The sequence below is a fragment of the Ricinus communis genome, chromosome 6, assembly GCF_019578655.1.
Source record: "Ricinus communis isolate WT05 ecotype wild-type chromosome 6, ASM1957865v1, whole genome shotgun sequence".
NCBI lineage: Eukaryota > Viridiplantae > Streptophyta > Magnoliopsida > Malpighiales > Euphorbiaceae > Ricinus > Ricinus communis.
In genome coordinates, this window is record NC_063261.1 from 2,049,106 (window position 1) to 2,073,514 (window position 24,409).

Sequence of the window (24,409 nt, forward strand, 5' to 3'; positions counted from 1 at the left end):
TTCATACAAAGGTTGAACCCTCACGATTTCTAAAGTCGACGGATTTTCTAAATTTTTATAAAAAAAAAAGAAGAATTTATGACTATGATATTGTAGATAACAACTTGATAGAGACTTTTGATGGAAGTATTGTTAATTTTAGGTCTAAGAATATATATTCAATGTTAGAAGATATTAAAAAATTAGTCAAGAAAAATCTAAAAGATAATAAAGACCAATGTAGTAGATGGTTATGTGACTTTAGTCCTAGAATTAGAAAAAACTTTATGATAATTATGTTAAAACCACAAAGTGTCGTATGTTGTGGAATGATGATGAGGGATTTGAAGTTGAGTATAAGAAGGATACCTATGTTATGGATTTGAAAAATAGGATCTGTCCTTATAGAGTTTGGGATTTGACAAGAATCTCCTGTCACCATGCAATTTCTGTTATCTACTATATACACGAAAATCTTGAAGACTTTGTGGATAATATTTATAGAAAGGATATGTATAAATAAGCCTATGCATATATAATGGGAAGGATGAATAATAAGAAGTTTTGGACTATGAAAGAAATTGATCCACCACAACCACCTCTCATAAAAGAATGCTAAGAAGACTTGCAAAAAATAGAAGAAAAAAAGAAAGTCAACGGTATAAAATGTTAAGATAGAAAAAAAAATAACATGTCAGGTTTGTTATCGGACATGATATAATAAGAAAACATGTCCTTCATTAAAACAACAAAGGGAATGCACTATTGAGCAAAAGGCAGTCACTACAGTTAATTTAGTTGGTAGTTTGAATTTACTTTTTAATATTAATGAGAATCCACTTTTAATTTAGTATGTATTAGCTTCACCTGCACTTGAGATTTCGCTTAGGTATTATTATTGTTGGAAATTTGTATTTTGCTCATAGACCACTTTCTACAATTTGCGATTTGTAGTCACAATTTATTTTCATCTCTTATTTTGCACTCAAAATGTTAATAATTATTCATCACACTCAATTCCTAAATAAACACACAAATATTGAAATTACTACTAAAAAGTAACATTTTCGTTTAATCGTAATATACAATACACCCATTACAAGCAAAGCTTCTTTTTTTTGTTACAATTGAAGAGTAATCACGTATTACAAGAAAACAACAAATTAAATCTACCTAAAACACTAACTCCAACTATTTAACTTAGATTATCTCAAGATTATGACAATAACCAACACAAGCACCAAAGACTATAATTTCTTCACTCTTCCCTTACTCTTCTCTACCTCCATTTTTTAAATTAGATTTTCTATTCAATAACCTAGTAATTATCTTCCTCCCGCTTGCATTAAACTAAACCTCAACCCAGTAAAATGTTCTATTGCAAGAAGGATCTTCATAAGACCAAAATAGCCTATCATGATTAATATTCGTCCAAAATTCCTTATGATGTGCCTTGATCACATGAGCAGCTGATGTTGTCTTTCATTGTCCAAATTCTTCTTTCTTCTTCACTTATTTTTTTTCTTATTTCTTATGTGTATATTTTTTAAGGTTTAGAGTTTGATTTTTTTTTCTTTTTTTCAAATACAAGAAGCATCTTATTTGTACACAAGAAGCCAATGGCATTTTGGTGATGCAACTGTAAAAAAGAATTAATAAATGATGTGGTATTATTACTAAGCAACAATGGATCTATTTTATGCAGAGTGTGCACACTCTGTTAATGTTAATTGGACATAAGCATCGAAAGTCACGGCTATTAAAGAGTTGATATACTTGATTGTACAAAAGTAAAGATGAGACACTCAAATAACAAATTTCGAAAAGTTGATATACCATTTATGCAATAATACTTAGCACTAATAGGTGCATAATCGGCTTCCAAAATAGAGAGAAAAAAATAAAAATAAAACCCTAAACCCTAACAGCCTAACTGGCAAACCCCATTCTTCATCACCTCGCTTCTCCCACACACACCTGGAGCTCTACCTCCCTACTTCAATGGCAGCGTTAGAGAACTCAAAGGACATGTACGATGTTGCCTTGAAGCCTCGAATGCTCCTTACAATGTTGAAAGAAGATGTGCCAGACGATAATAATAAAAAACCAATTGGTAACGCATCAAAGCTATCAAGAATTGTTTCCACCGTCCAAACTTTCAATCTCTTATCTGAATCTTTCACTGCTTCGATGGAAACTAAGTTAATCGAACGGTGGAAATCTGCCGTTGATGATTGGCAAAATCGAGTGGTCTCATTGGTCGTCAACTCCTCTTCTATGGTATATCTAATCATCTATCCATATTCTTGAATTTTAGGGTTTCTAGGTATTGTTATTATAATTATTATGTGATTGAATTGGTGGCTTATTGATGAGATTCTGTTACTTCTTTTACTGGTTGGTCAGAACTGATTCTATGTGTTAAATGCAATATGACTAACTACAGATACGAAGAAATTCCTTAATTTTAAGGATAAGGAGAGCTAAGTCTAGTGTGTTCGGAAAGCTTCTGCTAGAATTCAATTCTGTTTCTTAGTCATTTCTCATGTTTTGGAAGGCCTAAAAAGTTGCTAAAATTTGAAAAAAAAAATAAAAAAAATTAAGGCGTTCCAAAAGAAATGAATCCACGCATTGATAAGACATGATTTTTATGTCTAGAAAGTCTAAAACGTTACGAATTCTATTCAATTGAAATTTTGTTTAGACATTTTCTCATGATTTGGAAAAGTTAAAGCTGCTAAAACTGAATTCTCAAGTTTGAAAAAACAGAAAGACATGAACCATTGCAATATTTATGTGATTTTGCAAAAAAATAATTTGATTGAAATTCTGGCAAATGATTTTCTTCCTACCAAGCCTGTCAATTGTTACAAAGAGTGGCATATAATACTCTACGTCCAAAGGAATGAAATTGGAGTGAACCATGTAATTGTGGAAATTTAAGGCCCAAGAAGTCACTCTCAAGTACTTCATGCTCTATTGTGGATCCTTGGAAATAAGGATAGGATTTAGGCTCTATATGTAACCGTTGGAGCATTGATTTCAGAACATGCTATATTCATTACTGACATGAGATGTAGGCCTGTAAATAATGACTGGTATATTTATTTCACTTATTTTATATTCCAGAAATCAGCTTCTGTCTTCAGTTATTGGAACTAATGATTATAATTCTGTTGCTTGTAGCCAGATAAATGTTGGGCAGGAATCTGTTTGCTAGGGGTTACTTGTCAAGAATGTAGCTCTCATCGATTCTTGGCTTCATATGCTGTTTGGTTTGACAAGCTTTTATTACATATTCAGGTATGTGAAACTGATTTTGATTTTGTATTGACTATAGTTTTGGAAGTTTTGAGTGATATTACTTATTAAGCGTTGCTTTGTTGGGAAATATATATACTTATTCTATACTCTTCAGCTGCAAGTTGATATCTCTAGAAAGCAAGACTTATATTCAAATTATCAAAATGGTAGAATTAATATGTAACTATTTATGTAAACTACTTTCATTTAAATAATGAAGTGTATGTGCCCACTACTCTATTAACTTATATTTCGGTGTTTTGATATTTTTAGAAGTCCTCAAACTTATGGATAGTGAGCAATCTTTGAGGATGGTTTTATGAAACGAACACCTCCATATATTTAGTAACGAACACCTCCATATATTTAGTAACGAACACCTCCATATATTTAGTGTGTTCTCTAGATTCTTTTTGCCATTTTGCTTAAGTAGCCATACACCAAACACTATACAGTTCTCATAGACTTCTCCTTTTGAATAAATTGTGGATTCACCTTATTCTTTTTGTCCTATTTTTCAAACTTGTTATTAATACTAGTGCCCGTCTTTGTAAACTTCTTTTGTTCCAAATTTTCACATACAATGTGATGCCTTGTGTTTTAAGCAGTCACCTGTAGATTCTCAATTTGTCAAGGTGGCTTCTTGTACCTCTTTATCTGATCTTTTGGTTAGGTAAGATTTTTGCGAGGCCTGAACTTGAGTTGCATATCCTTGCTCAATTTTATAGCACATGAAAGTATGTTTTTGCAATTCAATAACTTGTAAAGCTACTCTCTTTGCTGCAACAGGTTAGCTGGATTTCCTAATGCAAAGAAGGATGGAACTTCGCATGCTGGAAAACTCATCCAACCCATTCTGAAGCTATTGCAGGACGATAGTTCAGAAACTGTGTGGGTAAATAGACTTTTTTTAGTTCAAATCTGAATCTTACTTTATGTTCATTCAATCATTTTCAGTATTTTTCGTTTTTGTCATTTTGCTTTCCTCTTCAAGTTATATTTCAAAATATATCCTGGAAACTTGTTCTATCCCTATTTTATCTTTCTTAAGTCATTCAGGGAAAGTCTTCTAACCGCGCAGCATTCCACAGTTAATATTGTTTGATGACCCCCTTCTCAGTTGCATAATTCTTAAGACTGTAATAGCATTCATTTGTAAGATAAAATAGAGCTGTATTTTGTAGGAATTGGCTAAATGCATGGACAAAGTGTTGCACTAAATGCTAATGCTCTTGCTTTTATCTCCTAATTCAAGTAACGAGAGAGCGACTTACTTCAGTTAATGTCATCAGTAGACACCCCTACACATGGAAAAAACACATTCTTAGTCATGTTTTAGACTTGGTAAAATCTCTCATTCCATGAGCTTGGTATATATCGGGAATCTGTTCTGCATACAGATTACATTCTATGACCCTAGGTAGTAGGCTCCTCTACGATTTATTGAACATATTATCACTTTTTGTCACTGATGCTCTCTTTCATTTGTTGTATGGTCTTCCTCTGTCCTAAGCTTTTGTGATTGGAATGTTGTGAGGTGTGCAGGAAGGAGCAATTCACCTGTTATGCACTCTTATAAGTTGCTTTCCGGCTTCTGTTCCTCGCCATTATGACAGTGTATGTTGTCATAACTGTTTACTTTGATATTTCAATTCAGCATTTTGTTTTTGTGCATGTGAATCCACATGAACACTTCTGGTTCCATGCATTTTAGTATTTGCAAATTTCATCTGGTCAAGTTTAAATCATCCTACAAATTCTAGTTTATGTAGATAAGAAAGCAAATTAGCACATTCACCTGTCATACACGTACAGAACATATCTCACTGTGCATGTGTTTATGCAGTTATGCTTGTGCCAGTATTCTTTAAAGGACATGAAGAGGGATGATAGTTAAATAATGGAGTTCTATTACTTTAGCCAATTTATGAATTGGTTTTCTGCCTTTTATGCGTGTATATGAATGTCTATATCTTCCAAATTAGACTAGTCCTCAGGTGAGGAAAATGATTATATGGAAGCACATGTTGGGAACTTGGTGGTTACTGTGGATATATGACCTGCGCGCTGCTTACTTTTATATTCCATTCTTTCTAATGACTGGCAATTGGGATCATCATCCTAAAATATAAAACTTAACAATTTGGATAAAATTATTCTTCAGTTTTACCAAGTGTATAAGAAAAATGTGATATCATCATTTATATTGGTGCTTAATACGTGATATTAAAATCTCAAATCAAAACACTATATATGGGCAGTATGAGCTTCCCATACTACTAAGGAGGTGTTTGATAACCCTACTTATCATTTTAAATTAAGATTTTCAGCCTTATTAATTCTAAGATGGTTTGGTAGCATAATACTGGTCCAACTTAAAAGTCTCAATTAAGTCAAAAACCACTTAAAATAGTAAGGCAAAATAGTCGATTTAAATCTCTACTTAAAATGCTAAGTTATTGATTTTTCAATATTTTAGTGATTTTTATGCCCTTAATACTAACAAATTTTCAAAATTCTATATTTAGCTTATATGCCATTAGTATATCATTAAAATTTTGTTAACTGTTATGCTCTTGTGTTTATATATTTATGAGGACAATTATTTTCATTATATGATTGTTGTTTCTAAATATTTTTGTTTTACGTAATTTTAAATAAATATTTATGGATAATTATTAAAAATCAATATCATAAAGTTAAATATGTCTAGTCAAGAACTTTAATGATTCCTTGTAGTTCAGTTATGAAACAAATTGATTGTAAAAAATTCAATATGATTTTTTTTCAGCACTTAATTTTTTAGTACTTAATTTTTAGTTTTGCAAAGTGCCACCTAAGAAAGTGATGACTTGCAATTCAGATCCATCCTTAGTTGTGAAAAATTTGGCTTCGATATTTGGGTTCAATATTCAATGTTCTTACCGATAAATATCTTACATCTGTGGTGATATCATTACCATATATGTGACGCCTATTATATAAAACTAAACTCTAAGGTAGCCAATTGAATAATAAAGAGGTCTAGAATAGTAACTTATATCAATTTTATGCCTACAAATTTATTTTATTTTGCAGTGATTGATATTTTATAAATTTTAGCATGTACTCTCAAGCTATAGCGTAACTATATTGCGTTTATGCTAACCTACATTTGAGATTCCGTTGCTGTTACACATGTCATAGTGATAAGAGCATTTTACTCTGCATATTTTTTATTGATTTAGTTGTGGTAAAGAGAAAGTATCGATATCTTTGGTTTCACTGTGGCTTTAATATGTAACACTCCTAGTCGCTTTCCTCTTATCACTGGACACTAGTTACAAATATGGTTAGCAATGCATTAAAGACAACAATGTCATTACTCTTTGCAGGTTGAAGCTGTTATTGCCTCAAAAATTTTGTCAGGAAAATGCAGTGTCACTGTGCTTAAGGTAACATGTCTTTTCTGTTTGCTCTGATAAACACTGGACCATGACTAGGAAAACAGAGTACAGTGTAGATATGAACTTAGTCTGGAAAGTATAATGCTTGACTTTCAACATTCAGAAACTTGCTTATTGTCTAGCAATACTTCCTAAATCAAGAGGAGATGAGGATAGCTGGCTTGCAATGATGCGGAAGATTCTATTATTGGTAAATGGTTACCTGACTGAAATCTTCCATGGTCTTGAAGAAGGTATGTCTTAAATGCCTTCCTTTTTTAGCTAGTGCATGTCTTGAGTATGGTAGGTAAGTAGCAAATCTATTTCCATGTCTTTCAGAAACTAAATGGGATGAAGCTGTTAGATTACTGGTTCCACCAGGAGAGGCTACACCGATTGCCATATGGAGTCAAAATTTGTTAGAAGAGACATCGGATAAAGCGAGAAAGAGATCTAAGCTATCAAGTGTCTCTACTTTGATGCTTAGCTGTTGTACTATGCTTACAACTTCATATCCTGTCCAGGTAGTGCAGTATGTCTAATTTTTTGCTCTTCTAGACGTGATAGAAAGTACTATATGATATTGAAAATTGTCATATGAATGGTTAACAGGTGACAGTCCCTGTTCGCTCATTATTGGCCATTATTGAGCGAGTGCTGATGGTTGATGGTTCAGTGCCACGTGCCTCATCAAACTTTGTGATTGCGACAGAACAAGAGTTCATTTGTTCTGAACTTCCAGTTCTGCATTCATCTATCTTGGATCTTCTTACTTCAGTCATAAAGGGCATGCGCAGGTAAAGTTAGTGCACTTGGCATCATTTTTTTTAGAGGAAGTGTGTTGTAGATTTTGAAAACCTGTCTACTTTAGTTACTAGAAGGGTTTAGGAAAATTAAAACTTATGGGTTTAGGAAGTTAGAAGGAAAGGGATGGAATTGACTTGATTCTTTGCTTTTTAGGCTTGGGTAGCGTAATGTCGGTATAATCCACATAGTAATTAAAGGGTGAATGGTTCAATTAGTCCTGAACTTTAACTGTAGTTTTGTCAATCTATATCCCTAATTTGGTAATTGGTAGCAATTGGGTCTAGATGTAGGATCACAACTATGTAAGCTAACCCTTTAAAAGTCCGTTGTTGTTTTGGTTGAGAGAGAGATTTGAAGGGATTAAGAGTGCTCCTAGTGGACCTTAGTTGATAGTTGAAATCATCTTCAGTTTGTGCATCCATTTTACCCCATCTCAAGGCACAAATCTTACTCTATGAAGCAGCAGCACTTCCGGTGGTTGAGGTTTGTGTGTTCCATACTATGGGATGCATTGGAAAATGTATGGGACACACCTGAATCTGTGCCCCCTTCTTTTTCCTTGTTATAAGAAGGGGACATGTGTAGGACATGTGGACGGCATAGGGATTTGTAATTTTAAAATTTTGGGGCAAATTTGAGAAATATAGGTTCTTTTATAAAATAACTCTAAAAAATTTATTTGGGGATATCACTCCAATTTTCTAGGAGTTTTTTAAATGAAAACAAAAAAAATAGAATTTTGTGTTTACTTTGCACTCTTCCATAAAAATCTGACTTAAAAGCTATTTTCACTATTTTCAGAATTTTAATTACAAAATTCTGTTTATTTAAAGAAAATACAAACCTCCTTGTTTTCACTTGAAAACCTGCCTTGAAAACAACTTTTTTTTTTTTAATGAATTGCATTAACTGGAAATTGAAAGTACATCTTGCAACACGAAAGGATGAATACTAGAAGGGACATCTTCCACAAGAGACTATAATTTTTGTTGGCAAGTTTGACAATTTAAAAATTAATATTTATTATTTAAACTGAATATATTTTATATGTTTATGAATAATAATTAATTTTTTTTTCTGCTATTGGAAATGAATAAACTTCACATAATAATAAATAAACACTTTTTTCTGTTTTCAAAAGATAAACAGTTTTTCATAATAACGAATGAACACATTTTACAAATTTTCTGTGAAACTGAAAAGTTTTCATTTTCTATGAAAATTAGAAAATGAAAACAGAGAACAATTCTCTGTAAGTAAACACACCCTAAGTTATTAAGAAAACCCTAGCCTCTCTAATTCTCTTTGTATGACCAGGGAGTGACAAAGATGTGGGTTATCAGTGGTGATGAGTGATTTGAGTCATTGGATGGTGTAAGTATTCTTGAGATTGCCAATCTATCACTTGGTGAACCAAAATTTGAATTATTGTTGTTTGACGGTGAAGCGGGTGGAGATGAAGAGCTTGAAAATGTTTCAAAAGTTGTAATTTGATTTTTATGAATGTTTGTGTGTGTATAAGAAAAAGAAATCGCTGTGTCCCTGTCGAATCTGTGTTTCACTTTTTTATGAAATGCCGTTTCCCATACCCTCACTTGTATCCATGTCCTTATCCATATTGATGCTTTATGTATCTTACTGTTTGATTCTTATACCTACATAAAGTTTCTATCAATTATGTAGTTGATGGATAAGATTGAAATTCTTTCCCAAGTTCAGGACATATGGAGCTATTAACACCTAATAGAAGAAAAAACAGAAAAGGGATGTGAATTTTTATGGTGGGTTTTCTGCATTAATTTGTAGGAAAAAAAGTATGAAAATTGTTTGTATTATAGAACCACCATCAATATTTATCCCAAAGCAGAGCATTTTTATACAATCACAACTAGATTTTCAAGAAGCATGGAAATCTTCAGAAAGCATTATCACAAGAGAATCTCAATCTAACACCACTGGTATATCGATCAAAACATTTATACATGTCAAAAGTTTAAGATGAAATTGAAAAACTGTCTAAAGTTCATGAATTTCTTTTTTTCTTCTTTTCTTCTTTTGGGTTAACAACCCTAATGAAGATGAGAGAGAGAGATGAGAAATACTATATATATATATATATATATATATATATTTTAAATTATGCACGACTCGTTTTTTCTCATTTTTAAATTTAATCAGCCTTGCATGCTTGTTTTGAAAATGATAATTATGAGGTTCATGCCTCTGATTGAACTTAATTGCCATTCACGTCCATTGACTTTTGAAACATTGCATGGATATTTATGAAAACTATAAGTACATGTTGAACAGCCTAACCTAGAATTAACAGACCTGTGAAGATGATGATATTTGCTGGAAGTGTTTAATCAATTAATATTGCTAGTTCTTTTTCATTGTATATTTCAATAATGTCTTTGCTGATTACAAACTCTTCAGCGCTTTTTTATGGATCGATATTCTGCATATATTTCATGTTGTTTTGTTCGAGAAAAAAAGAAAAATGTAAGCTATATCTAGGTCAATGTAATAAGCATGTAATGTTTGTTCATGAGCATTTATCAGCTTCATGTATGAAGAGTATGATATCTTGGGGAGCTTGAATTTGTGATATCTTCTCTTGTTAAGTGTGGTTGGATTTATGTGTTCTATGGATAGGATGTCGCTGTTTAATCCTTTTGAATTTGTCAATACTGAAAATAGTCTTCTAATTGTCCTTTTCTTCTATTAATCTCTGCTATTAATCATTTTCAACTTCATATTTCTTTTAATTTCCTCAGAGAACTTAGCTGCTTACTATTTTCCGATTATCTTGTTTCCCTTTGCAGTCAACTGTTGCCACATGCTGCATATATCGTGCGGCTTGTTAAAGAGTATTTTAGGAGATGCCAATTATCAGAGTTAAGGATAAAAACCTACTCAATCACAAAGGTGTTGCTGACATCGATGGGTGTTGGTATGTAGAGAACTTTGGAAGTACCTGTCTCTTTTATGCATTAAAAGATCTTTCTTTTTACTGCTCTTTTCCCCTATTCTATATCTATAGACATATTTAACATATCGGTTCTTTTCTATTTTCTTAGTTGTAGTGATCAGATATTGTTTGGTAGTCCATTGAGAATTGAAGTATGGGTGAGGTTGGAATTTAATAGTCTTAAAATTAAATGATTATGAGAATCCGACCCTTGCTGAAAAGATACAGAAAATTAACCCTGACAATTGACCTATGAAAAACATATCTTTTAAGAATATGAAACATTGAAATTATCTACTCATAATCGCTTCTTCTTCTTCTAGTCTTGGGATAATGCTGATAAGAATAATCCAGTCGCTTAGCAATAGCATCATCTTCGCAGGGCTCTAATGCCAGCGATTATGGAACTTATTGTGTTATATCATTTCCTTGGAAGATGCAGTAAATGAAGCCCAATGATGGATATTGAAGACTTGAAGTTAAAAAGTTTAGGTGTCAGGTTGAGATTTTTATATTAACTGCCCATGAAGAAGACACTTATAGCTGCTGGTTGGCCTTTTCATAATTGTAGTATCATGGCCAACCTGAAGTCCATCTCTTTGTATTGGACAAGTAATATCGTATTTCTTGATATCCTCTAGAGTGGTAGCTCTTTGGGTGGAAGCTATCAAGGAAAAAGTTGAAACCATTCTGGTACAAAAGAAATATGAAACTAGTAGTGCTTAATTGCTGATAATAATTCAAAAATGCATATTAACCAATATAGTATTATTGATTGAAAACTTCATAGTTATAAGTTCACTATTAAATATTCACCCATTTTAGTTGTTAAATTTAATAATTAGGGTGACTCCATTTGCCTTTAAAATGAGTGTTGAACATGTAATGTTAGTGCTCAAAATAAAGGTGAAAAAGACCAAAAACAATTTTGAATCTTTGTAATTTTTTTTCTAAAGAATGTTTCACTAAAATCATAGTTGTCAAAGGTGCACCTGAGGCGAGAGTGCCTTAGCGCCTCAAGCCAAGAAAGGCAGGCGACTCTGCTAAGGTTCGCGCGTTTGTGCGCCTCAGACCTAAGGCAAGGCGAGCCTTTGTAATATTTTGACTTTTATTTGTTTTCTTTTTCTTTTTAAGACATACAATGATCTCAGCGCTTCATTATAGACATAATATAGAATATGTAGGCTTACCCGCACCTAATTATTTCCAAAAAAAAAATTTTAAAAATGGAAGAAAGAAAATTAGGGCAAAAAGATGCTTTAGGATAATAGATTAGTAATGAAAGATGCTTTAGGATTTCTATTATCCTAGGACTTCTAGTTATTTATAAGACTATGTTTTACTTTTATCATCTCTTTGAACATGCTTTTTTGTTGTTTGTTAAATGCCTCTTGAACATGATTGCCATGATCTTTTTATTTCTTTTTTTGGTTGTGGGTTATGTTTTTTATTTTATGCATGGGTTGTGTTATGAGTCCTAGTTTTATTTTATTTTATCTTTTGCGCCTCACTTCTGTCAGGCGCGCCCCTCGCCTTGCGCCTTGCGCCTCAGGCACCAAGAAACCTTATCGCCTTGGTGCGCCAACTATGATTAAAATAATAATTTTGTGGTGTTGTCATCGGAAACAAATAAAATCATTATATTTTTTGTCTACTGTAATTGCTACATAGACTTCACAAAGTTATTTCTTTCTCTCTTTAAATTTCACAAAACTGTTACCAAACTCACAAGAGTAGGATAAAATTCTAAAAACTAGGATAAATTGCAAATTCCTTCAGATGTTTGTATTTTTGTACATCAGGCCAAAATGAATGATTTTCAGTTGATTTTTCTATGGTTGAGATTCAAACTACTATTGAGGGGCTTGATGGGTTTTCTGTCTGTTTGTTTCTAGCCTTTTCTTGTCCTTGTGAAATTGGATTTTGCTTTGAATGCTGTGGATGACTACTGATGTTGGCTTTTTGCTTTGAATCTCTGGACGAACACTGGTGTTGCTTTCTAACTTGGTATCATTTGTTGCCTTTTCTCTGAGAAGGCTAATTTTTCAGGCTCTTTTTTGCCTTCTTTGATGCTTTAGGTTGAATATTTTGAGGGGATAGGGCAAACTTATAAATTCACAAAATTTTTATCATTGTTTGCTGGTTAGTCTATCTTCCCTGATTCATGGCCTTGTTTTATCTTTGTAAATTACATTTCAATTTTTTAGCTAAAGGAAGTGAAAATGATAAAAGAATGAATTCCATAGATGTATGCGTTAAACATGTAGAGTATTTTACCACTTCCACTGCAATTTTTTCATAAATAAGAAAGTTGATTTGAAGTTTGATTATGCTAAAATTATTAGAAAAAATTATCTTCTTAGATTTCCAGTGCTGCTGTGAGATTTTCCAGGCAAAATTGTGTAAAATACAAACTTTATTGGGATCATTAGCTATATGACTAGCTAGAATATAACATGTCATGGAATATTATAGAGTGCACAGAGAATTTGTTGGCAACTTATTGATCCCACGTGCTATTAAGGTAACTAAGTATCCTTTTCTCAACCTTCTTTGAGATGTCTGACCGAGTTGTGTTCTCTTTTCATCCTCCTCCCCCTAGTCCTAGGTGCATAAACATGTCTCTGTTTCTTTTATATTCAAGTCGTAAGTCCTTTCAAGAGTGTCATGTTGAATTACTGATATGTTTCTCTGTTCCTTCTCATAAGCTGTGCGTGAAAATAAATATGCATTTTATTATCTTTTCCATTAAGTTAGTTTCAAATTTCTGATCTCTAGTTCCTGGTCTCATGAAAGTGTGTTTCAATGATGTTTCTAATTTTTAGTTATATCCTGATCAGGAATAGCAATATACCTTGCACAGGAAGTTGTCAACAATTCTCTTCTTGACTTAGATCCTAGCGTGGGTTGTATATTTTCTAGTGCATATTCCAAGGCCTCTTTTGGCGCATTGCTCCAGCCTTGCAATAGAAAAAGGAAGCATGGGGCATCTGAGCAAAACTATGACCAACTTAGTTTGGAAATGGAAGCACCCAAGAGTTGCCCTGCAAGTACGATTTCTGTGAAGATAGCTGCCCTTGAGGCATTAAGAACTCTTCTAACAGTGGTACGTACTCTATGGATGTCCATGGAGCTGTTTTCCTTTTGTTTTTTTTTTCTTCATTTTATAAAGAAATATGCTGGTGTTATTGCAGATTTTTGTTCTTCTAACTGCGGTAGGTTTACCACCATAAAGGATGTGTGGCTTGCCTAATGTCAGAGTTTTCAAAATTTTCTAAATGGCTGCAACTCTTGGACTTAAAATCGTTTATAATTGTCATTGGCTGGGACATGAACTTGACACTATACAATGGAGAGAAAGACTCTGGCTTTACTTCTGGGAAATTTGTTCAGGAAAATTTAAAATTTCAGGATAGGTTTGTGAAAGTTAAGATATTTTCTGTTGCTTTCAAAGGGTATTTTTTTCAATTGATTTGGCTTAGCACATTTGTGTGGGTTCCTATAACTTGTGCAAACAGAAAGAGTTAGTCAAGCCTATCGTTTAATTTGTCTTGGAAGTTCTGCTATCAACATAGGTACTAATGGAAGAGAACAGTCTTTTCATGCCTTTTTTTTCCCTCTTGCTATGTGTATGCATGTGGGATCCCATCGCTGGAAATTGGCAGGGTGGAACTGATTTGAAATTGGAACTGTATTTAAAATCCCAAAGCAAATCACATATTTGTCCATTCTAAGTAAAAGAATGGGTTTTGTACTGGGGAGACTAATAATTGGTATTAGAATCTCAAATGTCTTTTTTGCTCACTGTTTTAACTGTATCTCACATAAATTACAGTCTTGGATTAGAGTTTCAGAAAACTAAATTTGTTATTGTTCAACAGTAGAAAATTTATAAATAATGAGTAGATATCTTTCCTGATAGCAATTCTGTACACTTGACAAAATGTTGGAAATTGTCTGGGATGCCTCTTTAGAGCAAAGATGTCTGGTTGCTTTTTATTCAATAGTTATGGTGCTGTTTTATTGATTTAGCTTATTGGTATTCCTTTAATATCTTCTGTTTTTCAATTCCTTTTTTCCTCCATTTTGGAAGATATAATAAACCAGCCTTATAAAAGAGGCTATGAAATGGTTACTTTCCCTGTCTAGCGAGATGATTGCTGATTTTTCTAGACTTAATAAATGATATTAACAGCTTTTAACATTATCTAATTGCTGAATGACTTTCAGTTTGCAGGCTACATGTCTATTGCATTTGACTCTTATATTTTCCCCTGCTTGTATCTAATGTACTTTTTGATATTACAGTTCACTCTTCTAGATATGGGTTAATACCGCATAATTTTCAAAAGATACTTTTTCTTTTGACTTGTTTCTATTGTTGATACAGTATGAACTTTAAGTATATACTTTTGCCAGGGTGGTGCTTTGAAATCTGAGTCCTGGCGGTCAAAAGTGGAGAAGCTCTTAATAACATTAGCAGCAGATTCCTGTAAAGGGGGATGGAGTAGTGAGGAAAGGACAGCCTTTTTGCCCAATGGGGTGGCTTCAACATATGCAGATTTGCAACTTGCAGTTTTACGTGCTCTTTTGGCGTCTCTCCTTTCACCATCTCGTGTGCGTCCTCCACACTTAGCCCAGAGTCTCGAGCTTTTCCATAGAGGTAATTTTTTTTCTAAAATATTTGTGAAGTTTCTTTTCTTGTACAGTTTCTTGTCCATGAGGTGATAAATATTCAATGCACAAATTATAGTCGAGCACTGAATCATATTAAAATATTAGGGAAGCAAGGAACTGCTTCCCTATAAGTTTTTCATGCAGTTGGCTTTATCTTATCTGTTGGTCTTTCAACAACTGTTAGGAGCACCTTGAGGAGTTCTTTGCTTAGGGCAACGACCATATGCCCCTTGTTAACTTGTTGCTACATAAATGATTTTCTTCTGAAAAAGACACGGGTGGATTGATTAAACTCTCAACTTCAGCCTAGGCTAGCGTCATCTGTGTGCATGCTTATGACCAGTAAAGGGATAGCTTTTAATGAGAAATTGAGAATGAAGATGGACAAACTCTTTTTTTTTGTCTTTTTCTTTCTGAGAAGAGATTACAGACAAACTCTTGTTTCTGTAATAAACAGACAGTTACTGTTTCTGATTTAAGGAAAGGACCGTGATTATAGTGGTTAACAAAAGAATATATAAAAAAGAAAAGAATAATTTAGAAAGAATGAACATGAAGCAGTCTTACAAGTTCATTGTCAATCTGTTACTGTTATGTTTATGGTTTATATGTAATCTTTTGCATTAATCATATAGAATTCTGTTCTGCAGGCAAGCAAGAAACTGGAACAGAAATTTCAGAGTTCTGTTCCTATGCTCTCTCAGCCTTGGAGGTGCTTATACATCCCCGGGCCCTTCCACTGGCAGATTTACCCTCTGCAAACTCTTCTCATGAGATTAACTACGGATTCCCAGAGACTCTGTACTCTGGTGGGCAGAAGCACAATACCCCAATTTCAAGTGGAATGCGAGGTATAGGGCATGGATCTCCTGATTCAGATGATGATCTGTGTGACAGCTGGCTAGATGGTAACAAAGAAACTGATACCCCAGATAAAATTACAATCAGTAACAAGCCTTCTGAAAACTTGAAAGTTCAACAGGCAGAAAAGAATTTTCTGGCAGGCCCTTCAGCTACAAAAAGTCCCAGGCAAAGTGAGCTGGAGCCTGCTGCAGATAGTGCAGATGTAGAGACTGGAAACTTAGGTGATGAGATGATAGTTCGAACAGAAGAAGTTAAAGAATCCAACATGCAGCTTCAGGGGCTTTCATTTTCTAAAGGCAAGAATATTTCCCGAGTCACTGATGGAACTGGTTTCTTAGTATCTCAAGATAATGAAACGACACCAGCGGACATTGGGATGGCAGACGAAGGTGGTGAAACTGCAGCAGTCCCTCCAGGTGGAAATGCTTACACATCATCCAGTACTCTGAAAGGTGCAGCAGCATCTGCTTTTGAATCAGATGACGACTCATCTACAGATACCTTACCTGATATCGTCGACGCCGATCCAGATTCTGATTAGAAACTGGGCAATTGTTCTGATGTATCATGTAAGTCACAGGAAGTGCGGTAGAGACATGCATGCCTCTGTTTTGTTAAGGATCCGAAAAACGTTAAAAGTTATCTAATGCAAGGCCCTCCTTTATGATTTCATGTGTTATATGTATGGAACCTGCAACTTCATCGAATTCTTTTATGATTACATGCAACTAGCAAAACACCTGGAATAATTTGTGATTTAAGCAATTTGCATATATAATTTAAAAAGAATAGAAAATATACTGGAAATGAAATAAATCAATAATAAAAAAGTGTTATAAGCGTGATGGTACGTTTCTTTTTGTTTTTGTTTTTGTTTTTTTTCCCCAACAATGAAGTGTATTTACTCGGTTCGTACACCTCTATGAATGGAATAATTCTTCAGTAACAAAAATAATTAAAGATGTAAAGTTTTGAAGGTTTTATAAAGTTTTGTAACCTCCAATTTTTGTTTGGAAAGGAACTACTATTTAGAAAGTAAGTTTTTAATTTTTTTTCTTAAACTTTCAAAATCTTTCAAATGTCAACTCACCAAATCGGTGGATTGAGGAGATTATAATTTAGAAAACTCTATATCACCCCTTGTCCACTTCTTTCGGTGCTTTCTCAACCTGTTTCAGTTCTTGCACTTTTGTTTCCTTACCCTTATCCACTAGCTCAACTTCTTTATCAGAGTCCCTGTCCGCCCGTATGTCCTTTGTACCACTGTCTTAGACTTTATACTTATCCTTGGAGTTATACCGGATGTCTATAGCCATAACCAATTTCTTCTTGCCTTCCTTCCATACCTCTAGAAAGCAATAATTACCAGTCGCTTGATCGTCATCTAATCCCCAACCACTCAGCATAATATCCTCAATCTGAATATCGGTCGAAGGAGGCCTCGAATAATGGATTTTGAGATCAAATTTGTTCGAGGGCTACCCAGCAGGTCTTCATATTCATATCGAGGAAGTTGCTCCAATTTTTATTCCCCATAGTCTATTAAGTCCTAAATTTCGTGCTTAAGACGATTGCACTGATCCGTCACATGGCCGAAAACCTGGTGATACTAGGAATATTGGCCATTATGAGGGTTAGGACCACTTTTTGATGACAAAGGCTTGAGTTTCCTGTCCTTATTAGATGTTGGAACACCATAATTAATAGTGTCCCCAGCTCGGTGACGGTTTTTTGTGGGCTCTTTGCCTCTAGCTCAGGTTGGAATATGTCTTAGAAAGAGTCCATAACCTACATTTCACTAAAATCAAGGGTGATCATGGACACTTGGTTCAAGGGTGGTGTATTGTTGTAGTTTGGTAGGGATTTCTTTTAGTGTTGGGCTAGTCTGGGTTAGTCAGTTTTCAGCATCATTGAGGTCTTGAATCTTGTGCTTAAGCTGGATGCAGTTGTCTACGTGGTGGTCGGGTGCTTGGTGGAATTTACAGTAAGCGTTAGGTTTGTATTCGAGTGCATTAGGGTTAGGTGGATTCTTGGGAGTGGTTGGTTGAAGGAAGCCCTTTTGCACTAACCTCTTAAGAAATCTTCGAGAGAGGCTGCTTGAAGTTGGAAAACTTCCTCGGTGTTGGACAACATTCACATCCAGGGTTCTGCTCCCTCCACCTTGATAATTCGGCCTTCCACTGGTTCACATGGTCTTTCTTTTGTCATTCTTTATCTCTTCGACTCTGTCATCATAGAAGTCCATGAAGGTCTTTGGATCCATCATCTAGAGCCTCTCAACACATCCCGGAAGAATATTTCGGACCACCATACGTACTTGGTCCTTTTAAAAAGGCTTGTTCTTCATTAACCCAGCCTAGTTCCTCCCCCTGATCAAGAAATCATAGAAGGACTCATTTGGTTTTTGCTTAGTAGACTCACGGTTCCCTATTAACACTTTCAGATGAGTTTTGTAATCATATTATTTGATAAAAGAATTATATAAATCACGACATTCAGCTTTAGTGGATTTTTTCAACCCGTGGTACCAGTTTACAACATGTTCTTCCAAGGACAAAATAAATAGCTTGACAATTTGGATTCTACTCGACTGAGTAGTTTCCATAATGGTAACATATTGCTTTAGATGAACTTTTGAATCATCAGTCCCATTGAACTTGTACATCTCAAGCATCCTAAACTTTGTAGGCATTTTGTCTTCATCCGTCAAAACCAGCTCTTCGAAATCATAGATTAGGTCCAACCCTTTGATTTCCACGATGCCTTACATCTTATCAAGTCTAGCGCTCAAGCCACTCATAGTGTCATTAGTGGCAAGGGCAGTCTCTCTTTTAGCCTAGTCCAACATGAACTCATCAAAATCTTAGAAATTTCAAGGCACTCTCTTAGCAGGGTCTTCAACATTAACATTAGCAGCAGCTGCAGTAGTAGTAATAGTTTCAACAGCTATTGTGGCCAAGTCGATAGCAACATGACCATTAGCTACTGCAAGAGCTGGCGATGTTGGGGCAATAGGCGGGGCCTCATTTGCAGCCATCCAAGCCAAGAGTTATTGGAACTCTTACCGGATCACACCCCTAAGATCATCTATAACAACATTCTTGAGGATCTCAACATCCTGCTCATTAGCTCTTTCATTAGCCATTTCTGATGTAGCTTCAGTCTCAACTATAAAAGCTTGATGCCTTAATCTTTCGAGGTATTCTAGTACTGATTAGATCTACGCTGAGATAAGAGCCCTCTCTAGCCTTCCGCTATCTTGTCTCTTCCACCCTAAAGGAGAGTTTATATGGCTAAAAACCAAGGTTTTAATATGACGCAACATGGTATGTATGATGCACGTGTAATGCACAAAGTCAAAGAAAGAGGGTTAGCAAACAAATTTCTTTTACATGTTACTATACAAAACATCCTTCCAACCTTATTACTCCCACACACGGTTCATGCTGAATCTTTCTCTCCTAGAACTTTGGGTCTAGACTTTTTATCAATAGGGATAGCAAGGTCGGCGCGCATGCCATAAGCTCTCAAAGCATATTTAAAGCAAACAATGTGATTTTTTTAGTATACGTAGAAAGTCTGCATATTTTCGGCCCTAAGGCCTGATTCCACATATTTTTGGGCTAAGACATTTCAATATGTGGGCTTCAGTACTTATGAGGGAAGACATCTCAAATAGCAAGCAAAATGGTTCCTAAGGGAGATTGTTATTATCATTACCATGAGCTGAATCTCGGGAAAGGATAAAAAGCTCTCACGAGTTAAAAGTGTCCTTCATTGGCTCATCTCCACACTCAAGGGTCCATGCGATGAAGAAAACTCACTTATTACTTATAAGTGAAGGTTAGCCAGTATCGTAATTCCAAGGCTCGAGTGGAATCAAAGAACCACTAACCGATGCCATCAGGGCTATTGGGACCAAAAAGAGTAACCATGCCAATGGTGCAAAAATCACTTGTTAAATAATTAAATTAAAGAGGAAGATACATTGTAATAAGCTTCTCTTATCCTTATTAGAGCTGCCACCATGGGCGGCAGTTTCGGGCATGCACCCAAGTGTTTCTAGTGACTGCAGCACTGTAAGACTTTTCAACCTAATCAGGAATACGCTAACTAATCACAAAGATTATGTGGAGATGGGAGTCGCCACCCGGTAATTCTCCGGAACACTTTTTCTATTTGAGTGGCATACTAGATTCCACAAGGAAGCTTTGCCGCATCCAAAGATGGATTTAGAAGCCAACTTCCTTATTTGTGTATCTTTGTCTTTAATGTTATTATTTAACAGGCTATTCTCTATAAATATGATAATTTCGTATTTCTGCAAGCATCCATTACAACATGTGAGGTACTCCTAAGTGTAGCCTATTTTATTTAAGCCCAACATTATTTAGCTTACTTAACCTACTTAACTATTTAATTATATGCAAAGGTCCATTTAGTCTAGCCAATAACAAGTTATGCATTTAATTCCAGCCTTTCAACCTAAATGGACTACTTTTTATGCCAAAGCCCAAACTGGGTGATTCTTATTCTAGTATGACCCATTTAATTAATTAAAGCATGACAAACTCACTAAGTCTATATGGATTTTAATTTAAGCCCATGTTACCATCCTTTAACCTAATAGACTACTTTTTCATGTTAAGGTCTATATGTCCAATTTTAATTAAACATTCATACAGCAGATATTTGGCATCTATCAAAATATAAAAATTAAAGTGTAGAAAATTAAATCTAGCTATTACAATCCTCCTATAACTAAGAAATTCAACGAAAAACACATAAAATGAAGTTAGAGTGTACAAAATAGACTAAATGCATAAAATTCCAAAAATAGGGCTAATTTTAGTATAGAGCCAATCGGTCTAGGTCATAGCGTTTATCAGCTTAGCATAGAGTTTATCATCTCTAGGGCTTGGTCAGGTCAATTCTGACTTTTCTCCAAATCCTCATGCCTAAGAGCCGATTTCACATACAGAGAAGACAAGAATCAATCAAAAACTCGAAAAATATGAAATAAAAGGCATAAAATGAATTAAATAGACTAAAGCACAACAAAATTACACAAATATATAAAGAACAAAACTGACAGAGAAAAAAAGAACTTCACATAGCACATTTTCTAATTCAAACATGCAACCCTGTAAATCTAATACAATCATTTATAGAGACACATCAATCATGTTGCCCTAATAATTCTAATCATCAGATTCAAAACCCACCATATAAAACATCTAAGATCAACCTAATCATCATATAAAACATCTAAGGTCAACCTAATCATATTTTTAAATCATAGAACAAAAACAAAAGAACCAGTTAGGGGAAAAAAGAAATGTTGATGATGCTAGATTTGGGGAAACCCTCAGGCTGTCACCATAGTTTTTGCGAATCTCTAGAGTGATAAGGTGATTGAATTGAATATCAAATGAGAATCCAGTATTGTCTAGGGTTGAGAAAATCTTCTGCCGTTCAGTAACAAAATTTTCCTAATCTAAGTTCTTTCTTAGTGACTTATTTGTCTAGTTACCTAAAAAACTCTCTTCCTAAGTGAACCAAGGGTTTTCAAATAACTGTATTTAATAACTCCAGTTAAGAATTGCTAATAATTATTATCAATGGCCAAGACATGCTAACCCTAGAATTAGGACTTAAGGATATATTTATAGAGGTGGGTTTTTAGGAAACCTTAAGGCAACAAATAAGCTTATATCAGTTTTAAATTTTAAAAGAAAAAAGATTTCCTTTATTGATCATTAATATCCAATAATTTTTTTTTAAATCCTAATAAGTATCATAAAAACTTTCTAAAATCTTCTTTTGATACTTTTTGGCGTTCTTAAATCAAAATACACATAAAAAAATTTTGAATTCAAAAAATGAGCCAATCGGGACTGTGTAGAGCTGGTCGGCTCTGCGTAGAACCAATTCGATTGTACATAGAGCCGATTGGCTTTAAGGAGCAAAATGTTCTAGACAGTTTTGTATTTTAGTCATTGAACTTAAGGATACTATCATTTCTCCCCTTAAACTTAATTTTTCCTGATAATTGAGTCCAAATTGATTCTAGAAAGTAATGTTAATTCAATTGTTCTTAAACCTAAATGAGATTCATTCGTCCTCAACCTCCCAAAACTTGTGAAAGGTAGTAACTCTCAACATTGGGTTTTACGTAATTCCCTCAATATATGGATCAAGAAAATGGATGCTGACAATAATATTTTTATACTTCTAGGGAAAATAAAGTAGCGCGCGCGAGCGAAGGAGATGCATTTCTAGTACTGGTAATATTGTACAAGCTCTTAGGGAAGAATCTTTTTCTTATTTCTGCCTTTCTTTCCCATGGCGCAGGTTTCATTACTTTTCTTCAATTCGATCGTCTCATAAGGCAAAGGATATCAAATGATCGATTCACTATTGAGAGCATTAATCCAAAAAGGATGAATATTGTGGTGTTCTAACAGCGGCAGATCAAAAAAGAACTTGATGAGCGAAATTTGCTGACACGAATGCCTCCTTAGTTTAGGAACGAACCCACATCTCCTTCGGGGAAGTTCCGATTATGCTCCATGATGAGTAGGTGGAGAGGATACCCCCAAAGACCACATTTCTGATCCCTATTTGCATCTCAGTGGGTTGGTCTGGTATGAGAAGTTATAGGAAAGAGTATATTACAACATCTCTAATTCATGAATTTCTAATGATCGCCGTGTTCCATTTTCCTTGCGGCTAGTAGAATAGGCTTCAGATAGAGGAAAAATGGACTATTAGACAAAATCTTGACTTTGGCAGATAAAGACTGATATGAATTTGAGGATTCTGCTTACTGGATTAGCACAAATTGAGTTATCTGACGCAATGAGCTCATAGAAAGTGTAAATGGCCATTCAACCACCATAATAAATGCAGCTTCACGAGCATGATCTTTTCTTCATGGACATTCCTTACTGCTAAACTAGTGTCCATAAAAAAGGAAGTCGTCCTACTTGTGAATAATTGTTCACGGTTAGGAATTTTATCTTCATGAGTGTGAACTTATTGTCACAGCCATAATGGTTAATGTTCATGGTTGGGACAGCTAGGTCGTGAAATCTTATGTCCCTTTTCTCTAAAAATTCAAGAGAGGACTCTTCATAGGAGTGAAGCCTATGTCACGAGTGTGACATTTAAAGTTAACGGTTAGGATTAGAAGTGGTGGAGTCTTTTATTCATTTCCTATCTTTCCTTCATTCGGCTGCTTCAGAGTGGGAATCATTAGTCACAGGCATGACATTACTCTATTTTGTTTTCACTTTTTCAAGCTATTATTCCTAAAACTTGCAAGAGAGCACTTAAAGGCAAAATGTTAAGTATTGTTTGCCCTTATAAACCAAGAATGGAGGAGGGATGAATTGGTGAATGGAAGAATGATAACCAATTAAAAATTTTAGAAGATTAGAAAGAGTCAAAAGGAAAGAACACAAGAATTATAGTGGTCCGGGTATTAACAAATCCTACATCCACTCCCCAATATCCAATTGGGTGTTTCACTAACACATACACACAATATAATAGGGTTTTACCCAAGCTCACTCCCACCTTAGTGTTTAGGTCTCAAACTGAAAATTACACTTGTATCTAAGGCTCACACACAACCTTACACTTTTGTTTAAGACTTATACACAACCTTACTAGAGTTTTTCCTAAAGGCTGACTCTCAAACCTAATCCAAGTGTTTTGGCTAACACTCACGCCCTTACAAAAATATAAAAAGATCTACAACAACCTTTATAAGGTTTAGATACACACACATTATTCAAAAAGGTGTGAAAATGTTAAACAATAAATTTGCCACCATTAGAGGTTGTTGATCAACCATAGGCGACCTTTGGAGGGGGTATTTATATCCCCTTCAAGCCAAAGAGTCGTAACAACTAGAGTATAAGCCATAATCTTACTTGAAACTCTAGTTAGTGCATTAAATGTACTGTTAGAGCACATAGCTGATCGGCTCTATGCAGAGCTGGTTGACTCTAGATAATTTCGATTGGCCTAAAACTCGAATTTTTACATTGTTTTTCGATATTTTCTGATTTTTAGATGTTTCATAATTACTAAAATAGACTTTCTAGAAGGATTTTATTGATAATAATCTAGATTTTAATTATTATATTTAATTAAATAGATATTTATTGATAATTATCCTAATTATCTTTAAAACCTATATTTATCGATTAAAAGGATTTTGATAAATCTCTTTTAATTATTAATAATTCTTTGAAATTATCAATAATTAAAGGGATGATATCCTGGCCTCTAGGGTGTCCTACATCTATAAATAGAAAATATAAACCCTAAGCTGGGGGGGGGGGGGCTTGGCAACTGAGTACAAAATGATCGT

General features: G+C 34.4%; 1 protein-coding gene across 4 annotated transcripts; it reads left to right on the plus strand.

Moving 5' to 3' along the window:
- The first annotated feature begins 1,451 nt into the window (after positions 1 to 1,451).
- Positions 1,452 to 16,693, plus strand: LOC8262802 (proline-, glutamic acid- and leucine-rich protein 1). Of its 4 annotated transcripts, XM_048375635.1 has the most exons (14): positions 1,452 to 2,259; positions 3,166 to 3,282; positions 3,891 to 3,955; positions 4,072 to 4,177; positions 4,828 to 4,899; positions 6,657 to 6,716; positions 6,832 to 6,961; positions 7,047 to 7,231; positions 7,320 to 7,504; positions 10,340 to 10,467; positions 13,326 to 13,591; positions 13,680 to 13,700; positions 14,905 to 15,148; positions 15,813 to 16,693. In XM_048375635.1, exons 1-14 carry the CDS (start codon positions 1,981 to 1,983, stop codon positions 16,565 to 16,567), a joined length of 2,613 nt encoding a protein of 870 aa, XP_048231592.1. In that variant the 5' UTR covers positions 1,452 to 1,980; the 3' UTR covers positions 16,568 to 16,693. The 4 variants fall into 4 exon arrangements, with proteins under 4 accessions (XP_048231592.1, XP_002521170.2, XP_048231593.1 ...); XM_002521124.4 differs by lacking the exon at positions 13,680 to 13,700 and having other exon boundaries at positions 1,461 to 2,259; XM_048375636.1 differs by lacking the exon at positions 3,891 to 3,955 and having other exon boundaries at positions 2,121 to 2,259.
- The last annotated feature ends 7,716 nt before the right edge of the window (positions 16,694 to 24,409 follow it).